Source organism: Natrix helvetica (assembly GCF_964273705.1).
Source record: "Natrix helvetica genome assembly, chromosome: 5".
Lineage (NCBI taxonomy): Eukaryota > Metazoa > Chordata > Lepidosauria > Squamata > Natricidae > Natrix > Natrix helvetica.
Genome location: NC_138551.1, coordinates 15,466,881 through 15,491,282, shown reverse-complemented (window position 1 = coordinate 15,491,282; position 24,402 = coordinate 15,466,881). Strand labels below are relative to the sequence as shown.

The 24,402-nt window shown below is 37.5% G+C and overlaps 1 protein-coding gene across 5 annotated transcripts in view; it reads left to right on the top strand.

Moving 5' to 3' along the window:
• NAALADL2 (N-acetylated alpha-linked acidic dipeptidase like 2) overlaps window positions 1-24,402 on the top strand; it is a 706,416-nt gene that overhangs the window by 589,110 nt on the left and 92,904 nt on the right. For all 5 annotated transcript variants that reach the window (XM_081953457.1, XM_081953458.1, XM_081953460.1 and 2 more), the window contains exon 11: window positions 10,135-10,230. In XM_081953457.1, coding sequence (XP_081809583.1) covers window positions 10,135-10,230 — 96 coding nt within the window. The remainder of the gene's footprint in view (window positions 1-10,134; window positions 10,231-24,402) is intronic.

Sequence of the window (24,402 nt, the reverse complement as noted above, 5' to 3'; positions counted from 1 at the left end):
AATATTTTACCTCTGATTTTTCTCATAAATAAATCAATTCAGCCCACCAAGTTCTGACAAACATTTGAAATAAAGATGAATAGTTACAATGACTCATCTCTGAGACATGCAGCATTATTCTAATAATGGATTATATTAGTGTTCTTTCCCCTGAAATATTACTCGTATACATACCACACATGCCCAGGACTTGCAGAGGAAGAATAATTTTAAAGAATATATAACCTCATTAACTCTTCTGATAATGATTAATTAGGAAACATTCAAATATATTGTGTTTCATGTTTCCAAAGAAGGTTGTTGGAGCTTTTAGAGCATAAGTCTAACTGGTTCCCAAACGTCTTAAATATATAGCTGATGTACAACTTGAATTGTTTTTTAAGGTAAAGATTCCCCTCGCACATATGTGCTTGTTGTTCCTGACTCCAGGAGGCGTGTTCATCTCTGTTTCAAAGCCGAAGAGCCAGTGCTGTCCGAAGTCATCTCCATGGTCATGTGGTCGGCATGATTAAATGCCAAAGGCACATGGAACTCTGTTACTTTCCCACCAAAGGTGGTCTCTATATTTCTACTTGCATTTTACATGCTTTCAAACTGCTAGGTTGGCAGAAGCTGGGACAAGTAACAGGAGCTCACTCTGTTACGTGGCTCAAGGGAACTGCTGATCTTTCTGATCGACAAGCTCAGTGTCTTAGCCACTGAGCCACCGTGTCCCAACATTGTTTTTTTACATTGATACAATTCTGTATTTTGCCTATTGTGTGCAACTGTTTCCCTCCAAACCAATGCAGTGGGGAGCTCTTTCAAAAAAAGACCACTTTGTTGTCCTGATCACTCTCTCCCATTGTGAATTCAAATGAGGTCTCTGAGATTTAAGGGGAGAGTTTGGGCACCTAATCAAATCCCCAGGGACGTGGTGGCTTAGTGGCTAAGATGCTGAACTTGTTGAACAGAAAGGTTGGCAGTTCGGTGGTTTGAATCCCTAGCACCACATAATGGAGTGAGCTCCCCTTACTTGTCCCAGTTTCTGCCAACCTAGCAGTTCAAAAGCATGTAAAAATGCAAGTAGAAAAAATAGGGACCAACTTTGGTGGGAAGGTAACAGTGTTCCGGGCGCCTTCAGCATTGAATCATGCCAGCCACATAACCATGGAGATGTCTTCGGACAGCGCTGGCTGTTTGGCTTTGAAATGGAGATGAGCATCGCCCCCTAGAGTCGGGAACGACTAGCACATATGTGCAAGGGAAACCTTTACCTTTAAGTTTACCCAATTAAACCCCCAAATGGACAGGTTTCATCAAGGTTTAGTGTAAATTTCCACCAAAGAGTAAATGTTAGCAGAACAAACCAGCTATAAGGGTAAGTTTAGATCATGTATGAGCTCCCCATATTCCTCAAAACACTGTGAACAACAGAAATGTTGTTATTGCTTTGCTTAATGCCTAAGGAGGCCATGTTGTACAATCTCAGTTTTTTCTTTCCTTTGTAAATTTCTCCTCTTCTTTTTTTCAAAAATACAGTGAAAGTGCCAGGTTGGGTGTAGGAAGTACAATAAGTGTTCTTTTGTTTTCAAATTTTTCAAGAGTTTACTAGAATTACCATGTACCTGGGATGACAATGTGGAAGTCCATTGTTATTTTGAAGAGTTTAGTGACATGTTTTGATTTCTCCTTCATACTAAAAACCATCTAAAAGTTTAGAGCTTTTTCCTTCTGTTTACTGAATAAAGGAGAAGTAGGGGAGGGGAAAAATCTTCATGTAGCTTCAAAGCTTTTCTCACTGTGATAGTCAAAGATGTTCCATTCCTTTTCCAGAATTATGCAGCACATTGTCAAGATTGGGTCCTGCAATCTCCTGACCATAAAAGAACCATGAGGTCATGGTTCCAGGTTTTGATAAAATCCTTGGGTTGTGGTTTATTGGGAACTTCTGCGTGAAACCAGGATACTGTGGAAATTGGTTGCCCTTGGAGAATCTTGCTGACCTTATTAAGTTGCTCCTGGGAACTTGTAAGAAATTGGGGTATTATCTTGCTTGATATGTACACTTTTTATGTTATGCTTTTAAATCGGTTTGGTGGAGCTAATAATCAAGCTTAAAATTCCTTTCCTTATTTGAGTGTTCGTTGTCTCTTTTATTTTACTTTATTAATTTCTTCTCTTTTTTATTTTTTATTTTTTATTTTCAAAACAAACACAACACATAAAACTTCTTTTTTTGCATACTGTAGAAAGTGTATCAGTTGGTTACAAAAGGCTTTCGTGCATCTCTTCCACAGTCATCAAACATAATTCATATTAACTCAAATATTTTAACTCATATTACCATTATCATACCTCCATTTGCATTTGATTATAATTGTTTAAACGTCCTTCATCATAAAATATACCAAGATTTAATACATAAGCACATACTTGCATTTCATTTACTATTTCTAAAATCCTCCAATAACACTGAATCTTTATGTCCCATTCTAGCTAAACATACATAATATTCAATAACAAAATTTTATAATCCTTCTTTCCAAATCATTATTTGCAATTTACATCCAATTTTCTTATGTTGTACCCATACATATATATATACCTTATTATCATTATCCCTCCTTTTTATTTATTATATTATATATTTGGCCAAGGAATTTGTTGCCCGTACACTGAGTGCTTCCGTACTGGAGGCAAATCCTTTGTGTGTCTAACCCCGTGATGGCAAACCTATGGAATGTGTGTTAGAAGTGACACACAGAGCCCTCACTGCTTGCATGCGCGCCATCACCACAGGTCAGATCTCTGTGGTGTTTCTTTCCTGTGCTTCTGTTTTCCTGCAAACGACAAAACAGAAACTCATGAAAGAAAAAGATACAACCTCTTGCTGAGCTGCAGGTATCAGGATGCCCCACCTCCCACCGGCCAGCTGGTCTTTGGGTCTCTGCTGTGCATGCATGCACACATGTCTGTTCACATGCATGTTCATGCCCATGCATGCACATGTCTGCACAATCACATGTTTGCACGTACATGGGTTCATGCACGCACACACACCTTTCAGTTCGGGCATGCGCATGTGCGCAGTTTGGGCACTCGGTGTCTAAAAGTTTCACCATCACTGGTATAACCGCACTTGGCCAAATAAATAAAGTATAAATCTCTGGATCCAAAATAACCAATTTCCTGGGCACCTGATCACTGCCCTGATATTTGGCAATCAGTATTTCACTAAGATAAGGAGGTTGGACAAAAGGTATAGATGATTGCAATATTTAGGTGAGCAAGGAGGAAATTATAGGAGTATTCATTCTGGAAATATAGCATACAACGTCAGGGTGAAGGTTACCAATTATTTCTCATCTGGGATTTAGCAGGTATGTGGAATTTTTCAGCACCAAGGACAGGGACTGAATATTCCCGTATGCAAACAGGACTGTGGAATACTTATCACTTATTTAAAAACAAAAATGGAATTTTCTTAAGAGAGAAGTCATTGAGTTTCTGGACAAACTTGTAGGATGTTCATTTATGAAGCATTCAACTTAGTTACAGTTAACCCATTTTCTGGTGTTTGGAATCTGTCAAAGCATAAATTAAAAAAAAAAAAACTACAATATTAGAACATCATGGACCAGTGATTCTCAACCTTTCCTTCATTGTAGATCCCTTTTGTGCCATGACCACAGACCACCAAAACTGAAGGTTTAAATCATAACATTTCTTCAAACTTTTCTGGCCGCCCTGTGATGAAACTGTGGCTCCCCAGGGCTCCGTGGACCACAGGTTGACAATCAATACCATAAATCACATAGAAATATAACCAAGGTTAATATAAAACCAGTTTAGCATGTTTCACAAATGCATCTACTCTGTTTCCCCCAAAATATGACCTACTCAGAAAGTAAGTCCTAGTTTGATTTTTACATGTGCGCCCAATATAAATCATACCCCCAAAATAAGCCCTAATTAAGACCCTGCCCAGTCCTAGGTGCATGGGTAAAAAATAAGCTAGGGTGGGGATGGGAATGGGGATGGGGTGGTGTAGCTGCCCTTCTACTTATCTTTGGATAGTTGCAGCCAGGTGTTGCACACCTTGGCCCATTTCTTCTGCAGCCAGGTTTCCTGAAGGCCTCTGTAGCCAATAACAGAGTTTGGGATTGATCCAGGGATCTGTTATCGAATACAGAGGCCTTCAGGAAAGGCTTTCTGACTTCAGAAGAAATGGGCCAAAGTGTGTGAGGCCTGATTTCAACTATCCGAAGCTGTAGAAGTTCCTGAAGGCCTGTGATAGCAAAAAGGAGGCCAGGGGTGACACGCACAAGTGAAGTGTGTCAGTGGACAACCCCCCCCCCAATGATTCCTGGTGTCTTTTTTGGTGGGCAAAAAATTATAAGACAGGGTCTTGTTTTCAGGAAAACATGGTATTAATAACAGGTTATATTTGAATCTCAGTCTAAGTAATCTATTTGATTTTCCAACTCATCACTCTGTCACCCTAAGAAGTAAAGCAAAAGAAATTCCTCCCCATTTATACGCAGATCTTTAAAGCCTTGTCATTCAGTCTTAGTCAAATAGATACCCTAGAACTTTGAATGATTGATCCTATCACATAAACAACCTTTTTAAGAATGCCTAGTGGTGTGGATAATTGAGAAGACCAAAGGAAGGGAGGGAAACATCAAGAAAGGGCTTAGAAATTGACTCAGTTTTGAGAATATGGGTTTAACCACCCAATTTGGTAGGTAGTAGCTTGCATTATATAGGGGACATGGTGGCTCAGTGGCTAAGACGTTGAGCTTGTTGATCCGAACGTCGACAGTTGAGCAGTTCGAATCCATAGTGCCGCATAACGGAGTGAGCTCCCGTTACTTGTCCCAGCTTCTGCCAATTTAGCAGTTCGAAAGCATATAAAAATTTCAAGTAGAAAAATAGGGACTACCTTGGTGGGAAGGTAACAGTGCACTGTGGGCCTTTGGCATTTAGTCCAGAGGTTGGTTCCTACCAGTTCAGACTGGTTTGGCCGAGTAAGTATTAACTCGGCCGGCCACGCCCATGAACCAGTTCTATTGGTGGCACCATAGGTGCCTCCATCTTGGTCTTTTCTTCTGTGCATGCACAGAAGCATTTTTTTTACTACTGTGCATTTGTGCATAGCATGCATCAGGTGCCTGTGTGCCTGAAGTGCGTCCATGAGTGAACCAGCAGTATAAGAAGCTGGAATCCATCCCTGGTTTAGTCATGCCGGCCTCATGACCACGGAGACGTCTTTGGACAATGCTGGCTTTTCAGCTTAGAAACAGAGATTAGCACCACCCCTAGAGCCAGAAATAACTAGCACGCATGTGCGAGGGGAACCTTTATCTTAGCTTGCATTATACATGATGCTTGTTGAGGCTGAAAGCCTGCACAGACCCGTGCCAAAGGTATATTTCTCTTGAAATGTCACAATTGTCTAAACATGTTTAGTCAAGCTAGGCTCTTTATAAAGAAGAGATAAGATGCCTCAAGAAGAAGGTATTCTTTTTAAAAAAAACATTTCTGTCTCTTTCAGCTAGCAAAACATAAAGTAATCAAAGCCCCAGGGTAGAGTCCAAGTTCTCAGAAGCAAGCAGGCACATTATGAGATGCCAGGCATGACAAATCAATCCTGTTAAATTTTCAAGCAGCATTAATATTACTTTTAAACCCCAAAGCTTTCATTTCTACACTTCACAGCAAAGTAAAGAGCTTTCTGGCAAGTAAAGAATGAATTAATCATCATTTTGACATTAATCATCCCCTAAATTCAGGTCTCAAGTAAATGTGAATATAAGGAGTTTAGCATCTGACAGCTGACTTTTGTCAGGAGACTTTTAGAAATGTGTTCCTCAAATACAGGTGCTTATTATATAGGGACAATGTTCTTACTTTGGGAAGAACAATAAGCAGCCCATCCAGTAAAATATATTCCCCTAAGCACTGGGAGTAGATGGGATAATTGTGCATTAGAAGTTTGACTTGGTGCCAGCTGAGTATTGTCTTTAATAGTTTAATCTGTTTACTTCTATAGTTTTAATGTGATTTTACCTGTTGTTTTCACTTTTGATTGGGAGCTGCCCTGAGTAAATTGGAAGATGGGTGGGTGTGTAAATGTTTTAAATACATAAATAATGCAACACTCTAGAAAAAGTGCAGAGAAGAGCAACCAGGTTGATTAATGGACTGGATGCTAAAACTTATGAAGAACGGTTACAGGAACTGGACATGGCTAGTCTAGTGAAGAGAAGGACCAGGGGAGACATGATAGCAGTGGTCTAATATTTGAGGGGCTGCCACAGAGAGAAAGGGGTCAAGCTATTTTCCAAAGCACCTGAAGGCCAGACAAGGAACAATGGGTGGAAACTGATCAAGGAGATATTCAACCTGGAAATAAGGAGACATTTTCTGGCAGTGAGAACAATCAACCAATGGAACAGCTTGCCTTCGAAGATTGTGGGAGCTTCATCACTGGAGGCTTTTAAGAAGAGATTGGACTGCAATTTGTCAGAAATGGTGTAGGGTCTCCTGCTTGGGTGGGGGAGCTGGAGTAGACGACCTACAAGATCCCTTCCAACTCTGTTAATCTGTAATGCCATAATCTGTTTCAACTACTATTAATCCTTCTGATTGCAGTAAATTATGAAAATGTACTGGTTTCACATAGAATATATGGATGCTAAAGTGGAGAATTCTGTTGCATATTTACACAAACACAGACACAGACACACCGAAAACACATCAACAGATAGTGGGCATTGAGTACTGCAACAATTTAAAAAAAACATTGATCTGCTACACGGCTGCAATAAAAAGGTCAGCTTCTACACCGAGATCATTAGGAAATGACTCCCAGATAAAGCTGCTAATGTTATCACTTATTTAAAAACAAAAACAAAAATGGAATTTTCTTGAGAGACAAGTCATTGAGTTTCTTGACAAACTTGTAGGATGTTCATTTATGAAGCATTCAACTTAGTTATTGTTAACCCATTTTCTGGTGTTTGGAATCTGTCAAAGCATAAATTTAAAAAAAAAACCCTGCAATATTAGAACATCATAGACCAGTGATTCTCAACCTTTCCTTCATTGTAGACTCCCAGATAAAGCTGCTAATGTTATAATATTATACGCTCCCATCGGTATAAATCCAGAATGTTGGTTCAGATCCAGTTCCCATTTCCTTTTAAAGATATTGCCAAGCTAACAAAGCATCAGAAGGTGGCCCCCAGAACATTGTTTCATGGAGAAAGAGTTAGGAGTTTAATATCTATTTTTTTTAGTTTGAGAAGAAGTTATCACACATGGGATAAACGTGTGTGCAGCTATCTCTAACGTGGAAAAGAAGGACAGAAAATGTAACCCATGAAAAGGAAATTTAATCAAATTCTTAATGTTGAACATTTCAACAAGATCATATTAACAAACATGCTTGATAACATTATATGTGTGTCTGTGTGTCTGTGTGTGTTGTATTTGTGCTGATAAATAAATAAAGGGAGACTAGTATAGATCTATTTCAACCTATTTAGGTCTCATCAGCTAGCCATACCCTTACTGGGAATTGAACCAGGGCTGTATTGCATATTAGGCCGATGTAATTGCCACTCCCTTTATTTATTTATCAGCACAAATACAACACAAATATAAAAAGGCAACATTAAAAATAAAAATATGGTTTTCTGCCTGGATGGTCCTCTGTAATGAGCCGAAGGACAGAAAGGGGGAGTAGTGAGCTCCCTCCCATATTTGGGCATACCAGGGGTTGTAACACACACACACACATACATACATACATACATACATACATACTACACACACACACACACACACACACACACATATAAGTGGAAATGTAAAATTTTAATGAGAAAAAACTATGAAACCTCAGTAATTTAAGCTAGCTGTTCCAAGATCTTTATATGCATTAATATATGTATTAGGTTAGCTGTTTAAATGGATAATAATTTATTGGACTGAATTGATCTCCATTAGTTTTTTTCAGCATGCGTTTATGTCTGCTTAAAACCAATAATAATAATAATAATAATAATAATAATAATAATAATAATAATAATAATAATAACTTTAATTTATAAACCGCACCCTTTCCTAAACAAGACTCGGGGCGGTGTACAGTCATGTTAAAACAGAATAAATACACAATATAGGTATACTTAATATACAAATAGTTAACAAATAGTTAAAGAAGAAATATATATATATTGGTTTTGATGTTCTTCTTTGGCTGAATCTAATATTAATTTGATTCATGCTAAGCTCCTTTTGCAAAATTTTCGCCCCTCAGTGGAGTCACGCCTGCATTATCTTCTGTAGCTGTGTGTAATTACCAGTTGCAATCAAAATGTCCTTTTGGGTATGCTTCAGTGTGCTCATATGGATAATATATATATATTGAAGAAGGGAAGAGGAAGAGGAGAAGGAGTAGCAGAAGAAGCAAAAATGAGGAGGGGGGCTTCCTTTGAGCACAGAGCTGCTATGGAGAAGGCACACTGTGCAACCTGAGGAACAGTAATTGCATAATCTGTTCACTTAAGATGAACTGAATATCTGTAGTATCCTGTGTCTTGGGAATTCATTACCTGCCACAAATATGTTTTACCCTTTCCTCTCATACTTTGCAAGTCTCTCAAGACCATCTTATCCTATCATGCTTGATTAATTGTGGGAGATCCCTGTGTTGTTTCATTACTAATTGTAGTTTTTATTCTATTGTGAGTTTAATTTTTTTTTCACTATCTTTTTTAAAAAAGCTTTCTTTTTCACCCAGACTCTGTCTCGATTGTTGTAGTCTACAAATATTGTACGAAAGTATATAAATAAATAGCCAATAATTACAATGCTTAGTTCAAATGTTCAGTGCTAAATATTGTCCTGTTTATATTTTTAAAAACCTATATATTACAAACTGAAGCATGAATACTCCTCGGACTTTTGTAGGTCTGTTTGAACGTATGTCATCTCAGTGGCAAAGAGACTGAGCTTGTTGAACAGAAAGGTTGGCAGTTTGGCATTTTGAATTCCTAGTGCCGCGAAATTTGGGCAGTTTGGGCACTTGGTGCCAAAAAGGTTTGCCATCACTGGCCATTGGCTCTCCTGTCTCCAAGGTCATCCCCACATAACATTACATCAGCAGACTGTAGAGAGTAAGGAAGATGATCTTGTGAATGACAGGCCAGACCCAAAACAGCAAGGGAGGAACATGGTTAAGACAAAACCAAGAAGAATGCATGCACCGAAGACTCAAACAGAAACCTCCCTAATTCACATGAGTATAACAGGGGATGGAGAAGAGAGTAAAGCCCATGCTTACAAACTTGCAACTGTCTGTTTCTATAACTAATATGAATAAAAGTAGTTTGGCCTTAATGTAGAGCTGATTATTTATTTTGGTCTACATAATCTCCTAACTGAGGGACGTGGTGGCTCAGTGGCTAAGACGCTGAGCTTGTCAATCAGAAAGGTCAGCAGTTCAGTGGTTCAAATCCCTAGTACCGCATAACGGAGTGAGCTCCTGTTACTTGTCCCTGCTTCTGCCAACCTAGCAGTTCAAAAGCACGTAAAAATGCAAGTAGAAAAATAGGGACCACCTTTGGTAGGAAGGTAACAGCATTCCGTGGGCCTTTGGCGTTTAGTCATGCTGGCCACATGACCATGAAGACGTCTTTGTACAGTGCTGGCTGTTCGGCTTTGAAACGGAGATGAGCACTGCCCCCTAGAGACTGGAATGACTAGCACATATATTTGCGAGGGGAACCTTTAACTTTAATCTCTGCCTTTCGAAATTTAGGATTATTAGTATAGATTGCTTTCTCCTTCAAATGAAAATATACAATAAATGCATTCCACGAGTGACATGCACACACGAAAATGGATGCCATTATAACAGTGTATTGTTTGTTTATTTGTTTTAAAAACAAAAATATAGTTCATTGTTTCTGAAGCAGTGTGTTGAAATGAGTAAACTGGATCACCGAAATGAAGTCTAATCATCAACACAATCTTTAAAAAAATTGAAATCCTTTAAACCATAGACAAAAGCCAATAAAGCTTCTAAGGAAGGAAATCAATATGAAGTCTTAAAGGTTTCTCCTTCTCCCTCCTACACAGACAGCAAGCTTTCTTTCTGAGGCTGTTTTTCCTGTGTCTTCAACAATATCCGCAAAGCTGGATTCTCCCTTCCGCCTGCACGAATCCATCACTAAGGTAAAGGCAATTAAGATGTCTCCTCTCCGCAGTGATATAAGTATTTCCTTCATGTGAACCAATTGTGAATGAATAATTCACTGTTTTTTTTTTTGGGGGGGGGGGTTGAAAGTTTTTATTGATGAGCCTATACTGACAGTTTGATTGATGATTTAAAGGCAGCCACAGTATTATTCTGTGCATCATTCTTTCAAAAGAAAGTCCCATTGAACTTGTGGGGCTAACTCCCAAGAAGTTAAGTATAAGATTTGAGGCTTAAGGCTTGTGTTTCAGGATTCAGAATAAAAAGGTTTCCAAATTCAGGCATAAAAGTATTTGTTCACTCATTCACTGGAAGAGCCGTTGTAAAATTGTTTTTGTTCTGACCTAGGCTTCCCCAAAAAGTACAAAGCAGATTCCTGGTCCCGACAAAACCCCTTTTATTAAACGAATGTGAATTCCTCTCATTCACATTCAGCCAAGGCCTGGTAAACAGTCTTTCAAAGGTGAAGCTATCACCTTTACTTGGAAAGCTGCCATGTAAAATTTTTCCAAATGCAGTGCTGTGCAAGGAGAAACTGGGCACAGAGTCCCTGAGATTCATAGGTAGATCTTCACACTCCTGAAATGAACTAACGAATGAATTGTTTCCTACAAAAGCCCACTCCCCTTTCGCTTCTCTTTTATTTCCTATGGGAGGGGTCAAGCACTGTCCACCTGTGGCTTTACTCCCAACTAAGTGATTTCTTAGTTGTTCTTTTCTTCTGGCAGCTCTGCACATGCGTACACTGGGAAAAGGCTCCAGTGTTCCTCTGCCTCACTGCTGTCTGGCTCCGAAGGTAGCTGAGAACTGCCAGACGGCCTTGGCCCCACTTCTGCTTCTGATGCAGAGCCCTCATCTGAGCCCTCCCCAACCTCCACTCTGTCCAACTCTGCTGCCAGCTCCGCTGGCCACTGGTGGGCCACAACCGTTTTTAACACACAAGGTCAATACCAAATATCTCCTGCATTTAATATTCCAAGATGAGTCGTGCTTTTCACGGGGACAGGAAAAGATTATCCACAGCTCTTTTTTGTCCAGAGAAAAAAGCATTTGTCTTTTATGAACTACGAAACAACTCAAGTAGAACAGACAATACGTGTGTGGTGAATTGGAGAAAGGTGGTAATCTTCCTTCAGTCCCAGATTTAAACTTGGAAATGATCTAGTCTTGGAAAATCAATGTATCCAAGTCTTAAGAAATACATGTTTCTTGTGATTAAAAAAAAAAGGATAATGCTTATCTGTGTTTAATGTTTTCAAAAGGCTGCATATGAACTTTTTGATCTTCAGATTTTTTTTAACTCCTGTGATTTAGTCCTGTCCAGCCGTCGCTCCATTTTGGATTCAGGTTATAGCATACATTTAAGGAAATTTGGAAAGAACCATAATAATGAACAACATAATTGCAATGTTAAATTATAGTCTCAAAATGTAAAATTTGATATTTTTTCTTTTTTCTTTTGCTTTATCAAGTTTGGGGCTCAGGAAAGGATAATCCTAATAAATGAAAAGAAATATATCTTCCCCATATTAAAGAGTAAATTTAAGATGTTTTTTAAATCCTTTCTGAAAAATCGTTATATTCCCAAAATGAAAAAAAAAAGTAGCATTATGTTTCTGAATAGTCTACATTTAATTATAAGTTTAAGGATTGAATTAATCCCTTATCCTTAACAAATTGATATGACATGAATTGTTTGTGTTTTATTGCATATAAACATAATATTATGTATTCTTTTTTCTCTTTTAATGGCTAGTTTATTTTAATCACTATATTGTAGATAGGATTTTTAACATTATATAACTATATATAACTATATACTTTGCATTGTACTTTTTATAACTCACTAATACTTTTTTTGGAAAAACATTTTTTTAAAATTTAGAAAAAAATGAATCAAACAGAAACTTCTACTTCAAGGAATTCCTTTTAGGATAGACATAAGTACATGTTTTTAGCATTGTTCTACAGCTATCCTTTATCTTCACTATGCTAGGTATTTTATTTATTGTCTCTAATACAAGCTTCACTATTTTATGTTGAATGTCTTTTTGAATCTTTGTGCAACAGAATCTCCTATATCAATAGCAAATTTTACAAGCTCAGCTGGGCAGTTACAGTGCTATTAAGAAGATAGACGTTTATAATAGAATAACAGAGTTGGAAGGGACCTTGGAGGTCTTCTAGTCCAACCCCCTGCTTAGGCAGGAAACCCTTCACCACTTCAGGCAAATGGTTATCCAACATCTTCTTAAAAACTTCCCGTGTTGGAGCATTCACAACTTCTTGAGGCAAGCATTTAGATAGATTCCATCTGGCAATAAAGCTGTGAATTGTTTTTCCCCATGCCTTCAGAACCCTGTCATTACATTTGAGAATTCAAGATTATTCGATAATATATCTTTAAAATCCCTTCAATTTAAGGTGGGATTATCATTCCAATTTCCACTTAGGCTTCAGAAATTCCATGAAATTAATAGATAAGAACAAGATCTTTATGCACAGACCATATTAGCTGAAGCTTAGTTCAATCTCGTATGCTATTGGGGAGTTATTAGCCAAAGTCCCTGCACTCACCTTGCGTTGGTCTTTCAGATTAACCTTGGTTGAAAAAAAAGTCCAGGTAGACATTCAAGAGGTACAATTAGCCCTGTCACTTGATGGAGATCAGCCAAATGAAATTGTGCCTAATGCATCTGAACAAGGCATAGCATTTCTCCCAAATTCCATTTAGTATAGCAATTACATAGGCAGAATTGTTGTTCTTTTTTAAATTCCTCAGGTAAATAACCTTAAAAAAACCCAACCCTGAGCTACAATTATTCTCTATTATTTCAAACCTTCTTTTTTCTGAAATGAACCAGCAAAGAAATTCATAACTCTCTTTAATCCTTTTACATGAGTCAATGGCATAGAATCATGATTGTGTCCTTAGATCCTAAAGATAATTTTTTTAAAAGAGTTCTATTATTTTTTAGTTACAAAAATAAACATTCCATCTTTCCTTAAGCAGTGTGTTGTCTGGGTACAAACATCTCTGTGCAACATCGTTCCTCTTTTGCCACATCTTTCACATTCATATTAACATTATAATTAAATTATAATGTTTATTATAATTATTATAATAATTGAATTAAAATTCAATGGTGAAAAGAGTAAGGTTCTACATTTAGGCAAGAAAAACGAAATGCACAGGTACAGTATAGGTGGTACCTTGCTCAATAGTAGTAACTGTGAGAGGGATCTTGGAGTCCTAGTGGACAACCATTTAAATATGAGCCAGCAGTGTGCAGCAGCTGCCAAAAAAGCCAACACAGTTCTAGGCTGCATAAACAGAGGGATAGAATCAAGATCAGGTGAAGTGTTAATACCACTTTTATAAGGTCTTGTTAGGGCCACTTTTGGAATACTGCATTCAGTTTTGGTCCCCACGATGTAGAAAAGATGTGGAGACTCTAGAAAGAGTGCAGAGAAGAGCAACAAATAGGATTAGGGGGACTGGAGACTAAAACCTATGAAGAATGTTTGCAGGAACTGGGTATGTCTAGTTTAATAGAAAGAAGGACTAGGGGAGACATGATAGCAGTGTTCCAATATCTCAGGGGTTTCCACAAAGAAGAGGGAGTCAAACTATCATCCAAGGCACCTGTGGACAGAACAAGAAGCAATGGGTGGAAACTAACCAAGGAGAGAAGCAACTTAGAATTGAGGAGAAATTTCCTGACAGTTAGAACAATTAATCAGTGGAACAGCTTGCCTTCAGAAGTTGTGAATGCCCCAACACTGGAAGTCTTTAAGAAGATGTTGGATAGCCATTTTCCTGAAACGGTATAAGGTTTCCTGCCTAGGCAGGGGGTTGGACTAGAAGACCTCCAAGGTCCCTTCCAACTCTGCTATTGTATTGTATTGTATTATTTCCCTAAGTTTAGTATTCCACTATATTGAGAATTTAAACGTTATGGAACTCTCCATTTTTCTTCTTAATACTATATCTTCTAGTAATAACATCATATCAACATTAAACACATTGTTCTCATCACGCACATACTAACAGTTTTCATCTTACTTATATCTTTATCTAAGTGTATTATCTACTTATTTTTTAACTTTCTTCATTTCCAAACTCATTTTCTTTTTCTCCAACCATTGGTAAAATACTTCCCAAATCATATAATATTCAGTTTGCTCTTTCTCCTTAATTGTTAAGGTTAATCTGTTCATTTCTGCACATTCTAATATTTTCCTTATCACCTCCTCATCAATAGGAATTTCTATACTTTTCCAATGTTGTTCAAATATAATTCTAAAGATACATTTTGAGGCCCTGCAGAGTATGCCACATCCTCCTCAGAAAACAGTCAAGATCTTCTTTTTGTCTTATCAAGAGCTTCCGTTATGCTTCCACTATTTGTAGGAAGAAAGTTCACAGATATCAAAACTACTAAATGCCAAATCCTTTTTCTTTAAATTGAGGCCTTATTGTTTTCCTTGCTTTCCTTCTTCAATTCTGTCACTCATGCTGTATGGAAAAAAATAAAAGGGGAAACCTCCATTCCTTCAATTGCAAATGGACAAAGGAAAATAATAAAAAAATCATTCTAAAAATGGAACACCAGTATCTGTGTTCCTTCCACAATTCCCAAAGCAGCATGCTGTGTAGGGTATCAATAGCAGCGCCCAGGCAGTGGTCTAAGAAGGGGATAGCAAGTAGAGCTCCACAATCACAATTTCTATATAAATGAAGATTCTCAGTCATTCAGATAGAGTTGCCTGGAAATTGATTCATGCCAACTGGACTTCTTTTCTTTTTTGGGCTTGAAATGTTTCATGGACCATAGACTAATATAATTGGAAGGGACGTTGGAGGTTAGGGTTAGAGTTAGGGTTAAGTTAAAAATAATTTTTACTGTATTTTGCTCCCGAGTTGTCTCAAAATAGTCACACTGTGTGCACTCTGACATCTTGCCTTGCCTTTTAGTGCTTTTGAAAATAGTTTAACTCCCTCATCTTTTTAGCAGTCTTTAGTTTTAGGACATTGCTATCATGTCTCCCTTAGTTCTTCTTTTCATTAGACTAGACATACCCAATTCCTGTAACCATTCTTTGTATGTTTTAGCCTCAAGACCCCTAATCATTCTCGTTACTCTTCCAAAGTCTCAACATCTTTTTTTATATTGTGGTGACCAGAACTGGATACAAAATTGAATTTTGTGCCAAGTAACGTACTGATTGTATGTCTTTTTGAAACTTTACTTCACTCCCTATGGAAACTAGATTTCTGTTATTTTTTCCATACTTCAAAATATGATCCTGTTCTTTGGATTTGTTATACTGATCTGTCAATACAGCCAGATGATGATTTTCATTTTGATTTTCATTATGAATGGCTACGAATATCTACTACGCATTTAATTAAGACTGATCAATGATCATAATTGATCACTTCTAACTAGATAAACAATTTGTTCATCACTTGTTCCATGCAAACATCCATAGAATAATCTCCTGGTTGATTATTCTATTGACGTGCTGGACTCATTAAAATGATGAGTTGTAATTGATGAAAGTGACCCCACAGTCCTATAAATGAATAAGTAAATTAATAAATGGGCAGTTAAGTATTTTTTTTTGCTGGAACCTAAGACTGAATATTTCATTATAGGCTGATGTAATTCACTGAAAGGGATCCAGATAGTATGATATAATTTTAGAGAAACCTTTTGCAAGATATCTGTATGCATTTACTGAACAATCCAATTCTACTGAAAAGATATGCTCTGATGAGAAAAAAATATGGGAGGAAGAATGCAAGAAGAAAAAGAACAACATCTTTCTTTCTTTCTTTCTCTCTTTCTTTCTTTTTTTCTTTCTTCTTTCTTTCATTCCAATAACAATAGCATGATTTATACTTATATACTGTTCCAGTGTGATTTACAACACTTTCTTTCTTTCTTTCTTTCTTTCTTTCTTTCTTTCTTTCTTTCTTTCTTTCTTTCTTTCTTTCTTTCTTTCTCTCTCTCTCTCTCTCTTTCTTGCTTTCTTTCTTTTTTCTTTCTTTCTTTCCAATAACAATAGCATGATTTTTACTTTAAAAAATGCTGCCCCAGAGTGCTTTGCAGCCTCTCTTTCTTTTTCTTTCTTTCTTTCTTTTTCTTTCTTTCCAATAACAATAGCATAATTTATACTTATATACTGCCCCAGAGTGATTTACAGCCTCTCTCTCTCTCTCTTTTCCTTCCTTCCTTCCTTCCTTCCTTCCTTCCTTCCTTCTTTCCTTCCTTCCTTCTTTTCTTTCTTTCTTTCCAATAACAATAACATGGTTTATACTTATATACTGCCCCATAGTGCTTTACAGCACTCTCTGGTCAGTTTACAATGCCAGCATATTGCCCCCCAACAATCTGGGCCCCATTTTACTAACCCTGGAAGAATGGAAGGCTGAGTCAATCTTGAGACCTGTCACAATCAAACTCAAGGCTGTGGACAGAGTTTGCCTGCAATACTTAACTTAACCATTGCATCACCTGGGCTTCTTCATTTAATATTAGAAATTAGAATGGCTTATGTTATTTTTTTTTAATTTAACCCTGTTCTTCCTCTCCTGTCTTGAGCTCCCTGCCCAATTTCAGCAGCTAGCAAAGGCCTTTTGGTAAAACAGCTAAACAAACAAACAAACAAACAAACAAACTACATAGACAATAAAATCCAAATATAAGATGAACTTATTAGGACATAGTGACTAAAAATATGCATATTAATGTGCAAATCTTTTGAAGCAGTCTTTTGAAGCCAAAACAGCCATAAAAAAACTTCTAGTCCCAAACAACTGATATACTAGTACTGGTGTTGTTAATGCAGAGCTTTCTCTCTTACTCTCTACCTTCTTATTCTTCTCACATACATACCTTCTTTTCCCCCATTCATTGCCAGCATTTAAAATCCTTTTTTCTCTCTGTGATATTCAAAGCTTTTTGAATCAAGGCTAACTTATTCTAAGTAATCCAGAGCATCAGTTCCTTTCAATAACAGGGTATAAGAAGCTGGAGCCAAGGAAAATGTAACACTCTGTTGATAAGAGGGGTGGGGATGGAGACAGGGGAAGACATGTAAGGAAGGCTTTAGTAGTTAAGAACAAGAAAAGGCCAGAATATATAAGAATATATGTGTGTGTGTGTGTGTGTGTGTGTGTGTTATTTATTTTTATTTATTTATCAGCACAAATACAACACAAATATAAAAAGGCAACATTAAAAATATGGTTTTTCTGCCTGGATGGTCTCCTGCAGTGAGCCGATAGACAGAAAGGGAGAGTAGTGAGTTCCCTCCCATATTTGGGCATATCAGGGGTTGTAACACAAATACACACCTATTTCCCTGGCTCAGCTGATAAGGAGTGGAGCCTGTGGCTTAGTGGCTAATACATCTGCCTAATATGTAATACAGCCCAGGTCCGAATCCCAGTAAGGGTATGGTTAGCTGATGAGAGCTAAATAGATTGAAATAGATCTATACTAGTCTCCCTTTATTTATTTATCAGCACAAATACAACACACACACACACACACAATTAAGGCTTTAAAGACAAGCAAGAGATTTGGTGATGGAGAGAAGCTGCAAGGAGGAAGAAATAAAAAAGCAGAAGGAGATAAGGAATCTGCTTATTTTATCTCATCTTTGGGTGATAAAGGCATCAAAAGGAGAAAGATCTGGGGAAGAAAATTACAGTAACCTGAAAGTGGTACAGGAGATGTGGCAGCAGTAGCATCATATCAGAAAGGACCTGTGAAGAGTGGAGAGATGATAGAGACAGGGCTGAAAGCCTTGCTGCAGATAAAAAGGATGGCATTGTGGACCTCCAAGGAGGATGAGGGGGAGATAAATAGGAGGACAAGATTATGGTATGGTAGTTGGAATCTTCTTATGAGTTTGGTAGACTGGACATGGAAAGCACAAGGCGGTTGGATACAAATGGAATTTAAAAGGGGAAGTTTGTTAAAAGAAGTTTTATTTCTATAAAATATGGAATAGAATTTATAAGTGGCTAGAAAACAGAAGCCAAAACAGGAAATAGAAGTCTTTCTTTTTGTTTTTTCTAAACTAGTACTGAATAAAAATTAAACAAAATTAGTAATTACTATCAAACTTAAAGTATTGACCACAATGTAAATGCCATGGTCATAGGGACAATTAATATCATTATAATTGTTAGTGCAACTGTTATTACATTATTACAGAGGTTAAAACTGATAGGAAGGCAATGGAGAATGGAGAACTACAAAGGCTAAACATGCATGCCAATACAGAAGGCTGTATAACTATTTTTATATTACTTAAATATTATGTATTGTTTGCCTTGTTTTTTTTTCCTTTTTTGTTGCTTTTTTTCTGTTTTTTAAAGGTAAAAATGTTTAATAAAAACTATTTTTTTTAAAAAAAAGTTTCATAAAGAACATTAAGACAAAAAAATACAAAAAAATAAATAAAACGGGAAGTTTGTTGCTTGTTGAAAAAGAGAAGAATGAGAATATGGAGATGGCAGAAGCTGAGAGATGAAAAGGCCATTTAGTCCAACTGAGTCCAACTCTTGCTCAGAGAAGTGACCCAAATTAAATATCCCAAATATCCTCTTCTAGGGTTTACTTGAATATATTCAGTGAAGAGGAACCCATCACATCTCTGAGATTTTTCTTGCTTCCTTAGACAAACTGTTAAAAACATTGGGACTTTTATGTCTTCAGGAATGAAAGTTTTTGTTTGTTGATAGTGTTTGTCAGGGATGTAACCCTAGGCTTGGCTTGGCAATGTATATAAGCTACGATTACTTTACTGTTACTTTAAATGCTTAAGAGATATAATTGGTTTGTTACCTCAAGCAGCCATAAGAGGGAGCCAGAATGGCTGTTAGCTCTCTGCTTTGTTAGAAGCTGATCGGTCTATACTGAGGTATTGTGGTTTGCTACTGTTTAGCTATACTTTGTGTATTAGACTGACTATTTTGATAACTGAATTACTGAACCGTGTATGACTTGGACTGTTAACCGGACTCTGAATACCTCTATATTTCTACATAGTAAACTACTATATTTTTATACTATTCAGTGTCTCTGTATGCTGGTTTGGGCGTGTTATTCCATATCACTCTCATTACGCTTCTCTGCATACTCGCTCTTCTAACGGGGAGCTTAATTACTTAACAGTGTTGCAGAGTTGGGGTTCAGGATACACAGGCCTCAGAAAGACTAAAGCACATCTTGCCCATTGATTTTTCTACATTTCATTGACAACGATCTAGATTTCTCAAGTTCTATCCTTTTAAAATTTGTTCATTAATTTTCTGTCATTTGTCCATTGCCATCAACCTGTTTTAATCAATGTGAGTGGCTGGAAACAATATTGAATTTCCAAAAACAATGATAAATTACAAGTTGTTTAATTATGTGTCATCAAGTCAATTGCTTAGTGACCACATTTTCTATATGTATGGTGAAAAGAAAAGAAAAATATTGCATCAGTTTTTTTTTTATTATTAGATAAAAAATCCTTCTTGCATAAAACAGATAAATTATACATCTCTTGAGTCCAGTCTTTATAGCAATAACACTTAGACTTATGTACCACTTCATAGGGCTTTACAGCCCACTCTAAGCAGTTTGCAGAGTCAGCCTATGGGCCCCAACAATCTGGGTCCTCATTTTACCCACCTGGGAAGGATGGAAGGCTGAGTCAACCTTGAGCCTGGTGAGATTCGAACTGCCAAATTGCTGGCAGCCGATGATCAGCAGAAATAGCCAGCAATACTGCACTCTAACCACTGCACCACCGTGGCTCTCATTCTAATTATTCCCATCTGGAATAATTCTACTTTTACAATTTTTCAAAATAGTTGGTTTTTGTTTTTGTTTATTTGTTTTTTGTTTTGCTTTTTTGCAATGCCTAATATCTTGTATAGCCATAATTTCTCAAAAATGATGAGATTCCAATGTTTCAGAACATAATTTAACATTACATTAAGATAATTAACATTTTAAAAAAATTCCCATCAATCTTTATATGGAATTATATATGTTAAAAGTTTATTCCAAAATGATGTCATTGACTAACAGGACCAAATCATATTTGTTGATTACCTCTCAATTTTTATAGATATCAATAATATCTATTCAAATAGAAGCCCAATGTACTTCAAACAGAATATTTTCATAAATTCCTTTTAATCTTAAATCCCAGTTAAACTAATTTGACGTTTTGTAAGACCTGGAACTATTAAAATGTTCCATTATTGGATGTTCCAATTCTTTATTCCATAACCTGTAAATGTCATTAACATCAAGCTTGAAATTAGTTCTTTATATAAATAATGTGGGTTTAGTTTCAGACGTTGACTCCATCAGAGATGAAAGTCCTTCAGGATTTTTGGAAGCAGCCAAAGCATTTGATTCAGATTAAGCCATCAAAATGTGCTTAAGTTAATTATATTGATGTTGCTGTGAATTAGTGAGGCAAAATTCTATTTGAAGTTGAGAAAAATCCTTAAAATAATCATTACGCAGTAATTGATTTAAATAACCATTCCAGATTATGTACATAGTTTCCAATACAAGATCTTGCCTTTATTTTTGAATTAGAGTGCTTCCATAAAATTAGGCATTTATAGACCTCAGGGCCAGATTAAGGCGAACAGAAGCTCCAAATATAGCAGCAATGTTTAACTGACAAGCTATTAAGATTCAAAAAGTGATGAAAATTAAATTTTTATTGAGACAGTGAAAGAGTTAAGGTCACGATAATTAGAAGGGAAAACTCTGTTTCCCTACTTCTCTTCATGTCCTAAGCACATTATTATTTTGCTTAATGGGTTAATTCAGGACTGTTGGACCTTAGCATCAAAATCCAATCTGTCACCTAATAGGACTCAATCATTGTTTTGTTGCTTGTAGGCTCAGAAATAAAATACCTTTTTCCTTGCATGTTGATCCAAGGAGTTTATATTAAGAGAAGTAAACAAACAAAAAAACTTTCTGCAAGTCCCACAAAGATGAGTAACCTGGTATATTTTTATTCCATATACACGTAACTGATAAAATACAGTACTTGAGCTACAGCATGCAACTTGCTCACTGCATTCCTTTGGCAGTCTTCAAAATTAAACTGGGCTGAAAAGATCTTGACAGCATCAAAAAGCTAGCATTTTCAGTAATCGTTTGCTATTAATAACAGAATAACAAAGTTGGAAAGGACATGGAAGTCTTCTAATGCAACCCTCTACTGAGGCCAGAAACCTTATACCCATGATGGCAAACCTATGGCACACGTGCCTGGAGTGGTTTTTCTTGGGACAAGGAGTTTGCTTCATGCTCTTGGGAAGCCTAGGTCCTGAGGCATGATAGCAGCCTATCAGGAGCCTCATTGCTAATAGATTGGTGCCATCCAATGGCTGCCATACTCCTTGAACTGCCAGACAAATCCTTGGATGCAAAGGAGGGGAAGGATCTGGCCCCTTATAAATAAAGTTTTTCAAGTCCTTCCCTAAATGTTTTCAAGCTCTTCTCTCTGAAGTAAAGTTTTATTTATTTGAAATAAAGAATGGGGAAGATGCAAGGTTGATTTCATTTCATCAGAAACGGAAATTTGGGATGCCAACGGAACTTGCAACTTCACAAAGCCTAATTTAACTGATGAGTTCCCTGCTAGTACTCATCTAAATGCATAAATTCATTGTGGTAGCACAATGATTGCAAGCTTGTTGTATTCTCCATCGTGTTGGAAGGCTAATTTTTTTTTGACTTTTTGGAGCTTGCTTGTGGATCTCTAACTCCTGATTAGGATGTGTTAATTAGTCTAAATCATCTTAGATTGTAGGTTGCATACATTTTTTTCTATTTTGGGGGCTGTTATAATTATTATCATTTTTAAGGCCAGAAATTGAAGGGATGCATTTGTTCGTAAAAAACATCTAGGCAATTTTCCGTTAAATAAAATAAATATATTATCACCCTCTCTCTCAGAACCTCTCAACACACATACTATGTCCATAAGGTTTGCTTGGCAGTGTTCAACACCGTTTTCTGCCAGCATATTTTGTCATCTCTCCAGTTTTGCCCACAGCCTTGGAATTCTTACCTAACCTCCCTTCCAAGTACTCTTTGCAAACATTTTTGAAGGGGAATCTAATCAATCAGAATAGAGATTGAAGGGACCTTGGAGGTCTTCTAAACCAACCCCCTGCTCAAGCAGGAGACCTTATACAAGTGTTGGTGAACCTTTTCGGCACTGAGTGCTGAAATGGGAGTGTGTATGCATGCACACACACCTCAGAAACTGGAAGAGCAGTCCCCCGGTGTGCATGCATGTACCTAGCAACTGCCAACATATGGCACACTTGTGTTCTGTCCCGTGAATCCAAGGAATATGCAGACCCAGGCTTGGCTGTCTGCCACGACTAATTACATAGATAAAGCCACCCCTTGGCTGGGAGCCTAGAAAGGTGTCTTCACAAACACAAGATAACACTTACAGAAGGCTTTCCCAATGGTTTGAATATGGACTGTTGTCTCCTGCAAAGATCCCCCTCCCTTCGCTCCACTTATAAACTCTTTGGGAGGGCCACACCCTTAACCAGCTGTCCCTACTTCCTTCTATGATGTCTTCTCCACAGCTGTTCCTTTCTCTTATCTATTCGACGTCTACGCACATCAGGGACAACCTCCCTCTGTTCCTCCTCACTGCTCCCTGAATCAGATGCCACCTGGTGGCCAACAGGCTTCTCTAGTTCCTGCTCTGACTTGAAACACCCCCCAGAGTCTTCCTCATCCTTCAGAGCAGTCCCACAATAGTCTGAGCTGTCAGAGTCCACCAACAACTCAGCCGGCCATTGCTGGACCACAATAGCTTGCCAGAAGTGGCATGCAGAGCCATCTCTCCAGGCACGTGAGCCATTGCCTGTTGCTCTTCCAGATTCTGACACACCAGCCAGCTGGTCTTCAAATGCACTACAGCACCAGAAATCAGAAGAGCAGCCGCCCAGCATGTGCACTGAGTGACTGCTCTTCTAATGTCCAGTGCTCCCAGGCATGTAAAGACCAGCTGGCCAGCTGGTGCTCCAGAACTCAGAACATCCTAGTTCTGTCTCCATCAACACCAGTGGTGGGATTCATTTTTTTTACTACCGGTTCTGTGGGCGTGGCTTTGTGGCCATGGCATGGCTTTGGGGGCATGGTGTGGCTTTGTGGGTGTGGCTTTGTGGGTGTGGCAGGGGAAGGATACTGCAAAATCCCCATTACCTCCCGATCAGCTGGGACTCGGGAAGCAGAGAATAGATGGGGGCGAGCCACTCAGAGGTCGTATTTACTGGTTCTCTAAACTACTCAAAATTTCCACTACCAGTTCTCCAGAACTGGTCAGAAACTGCTGAATACCACTTCTGAGCAAGACTCTAAATACCACCGTACATTCAGGTCAATACATCTATAGGGTAAGGGCTTCAGCCTTTTGAGGTTTCATTTCTAGAATTCAAAATGCTTCTTTGCGGTCTGCGGAGCCATCACTTATCTATTTTAACCATGTTTTTCCTCTTATAAACTGATCTTGCTTTTCATTTCAAGAAACAAGCAATACACAAGCTTGTATTTATGACAATATGAAAGAAGGGCCTATATTTTTATAAGAGAGCAAAACAACTTCAGCCTCTCATAAATGAATATTTCTCAAATGTGTTAAGGAAGGTAAAATTTGAGTGGGGAGGAGAACAGTTTTTCAGTAGATAGAGCTTTGAAATGTCATTTTTATTCCAGAATAGAATATTTACAGAAGTGTACTTCTTTATCAGTCATTCACCAAGGCGTAATTAAAATGAACAGCAAAAAAGGGATTTTTTTTTCTATACAGTGATTTTCTACACTAAATATCTGTGTCTTTCTCTATTTATATGTTCCAATCTAGAATAGGCTACGTTTACTATTTTTGCTAACTTTCTTACCACATCAGGTTGTTATGCTCTATATATTAAAATGATCCAAGGATCCAAGGTCGATATTATCTGGAGATATGTTAGCTGAAATAAAAATAGTTTCACTCCCTATTGTCTGCAATGAATAGTACTTAAGCACTTTGATCTGCATTTAAAGATGAAAAAACATACCCAAACATATAGA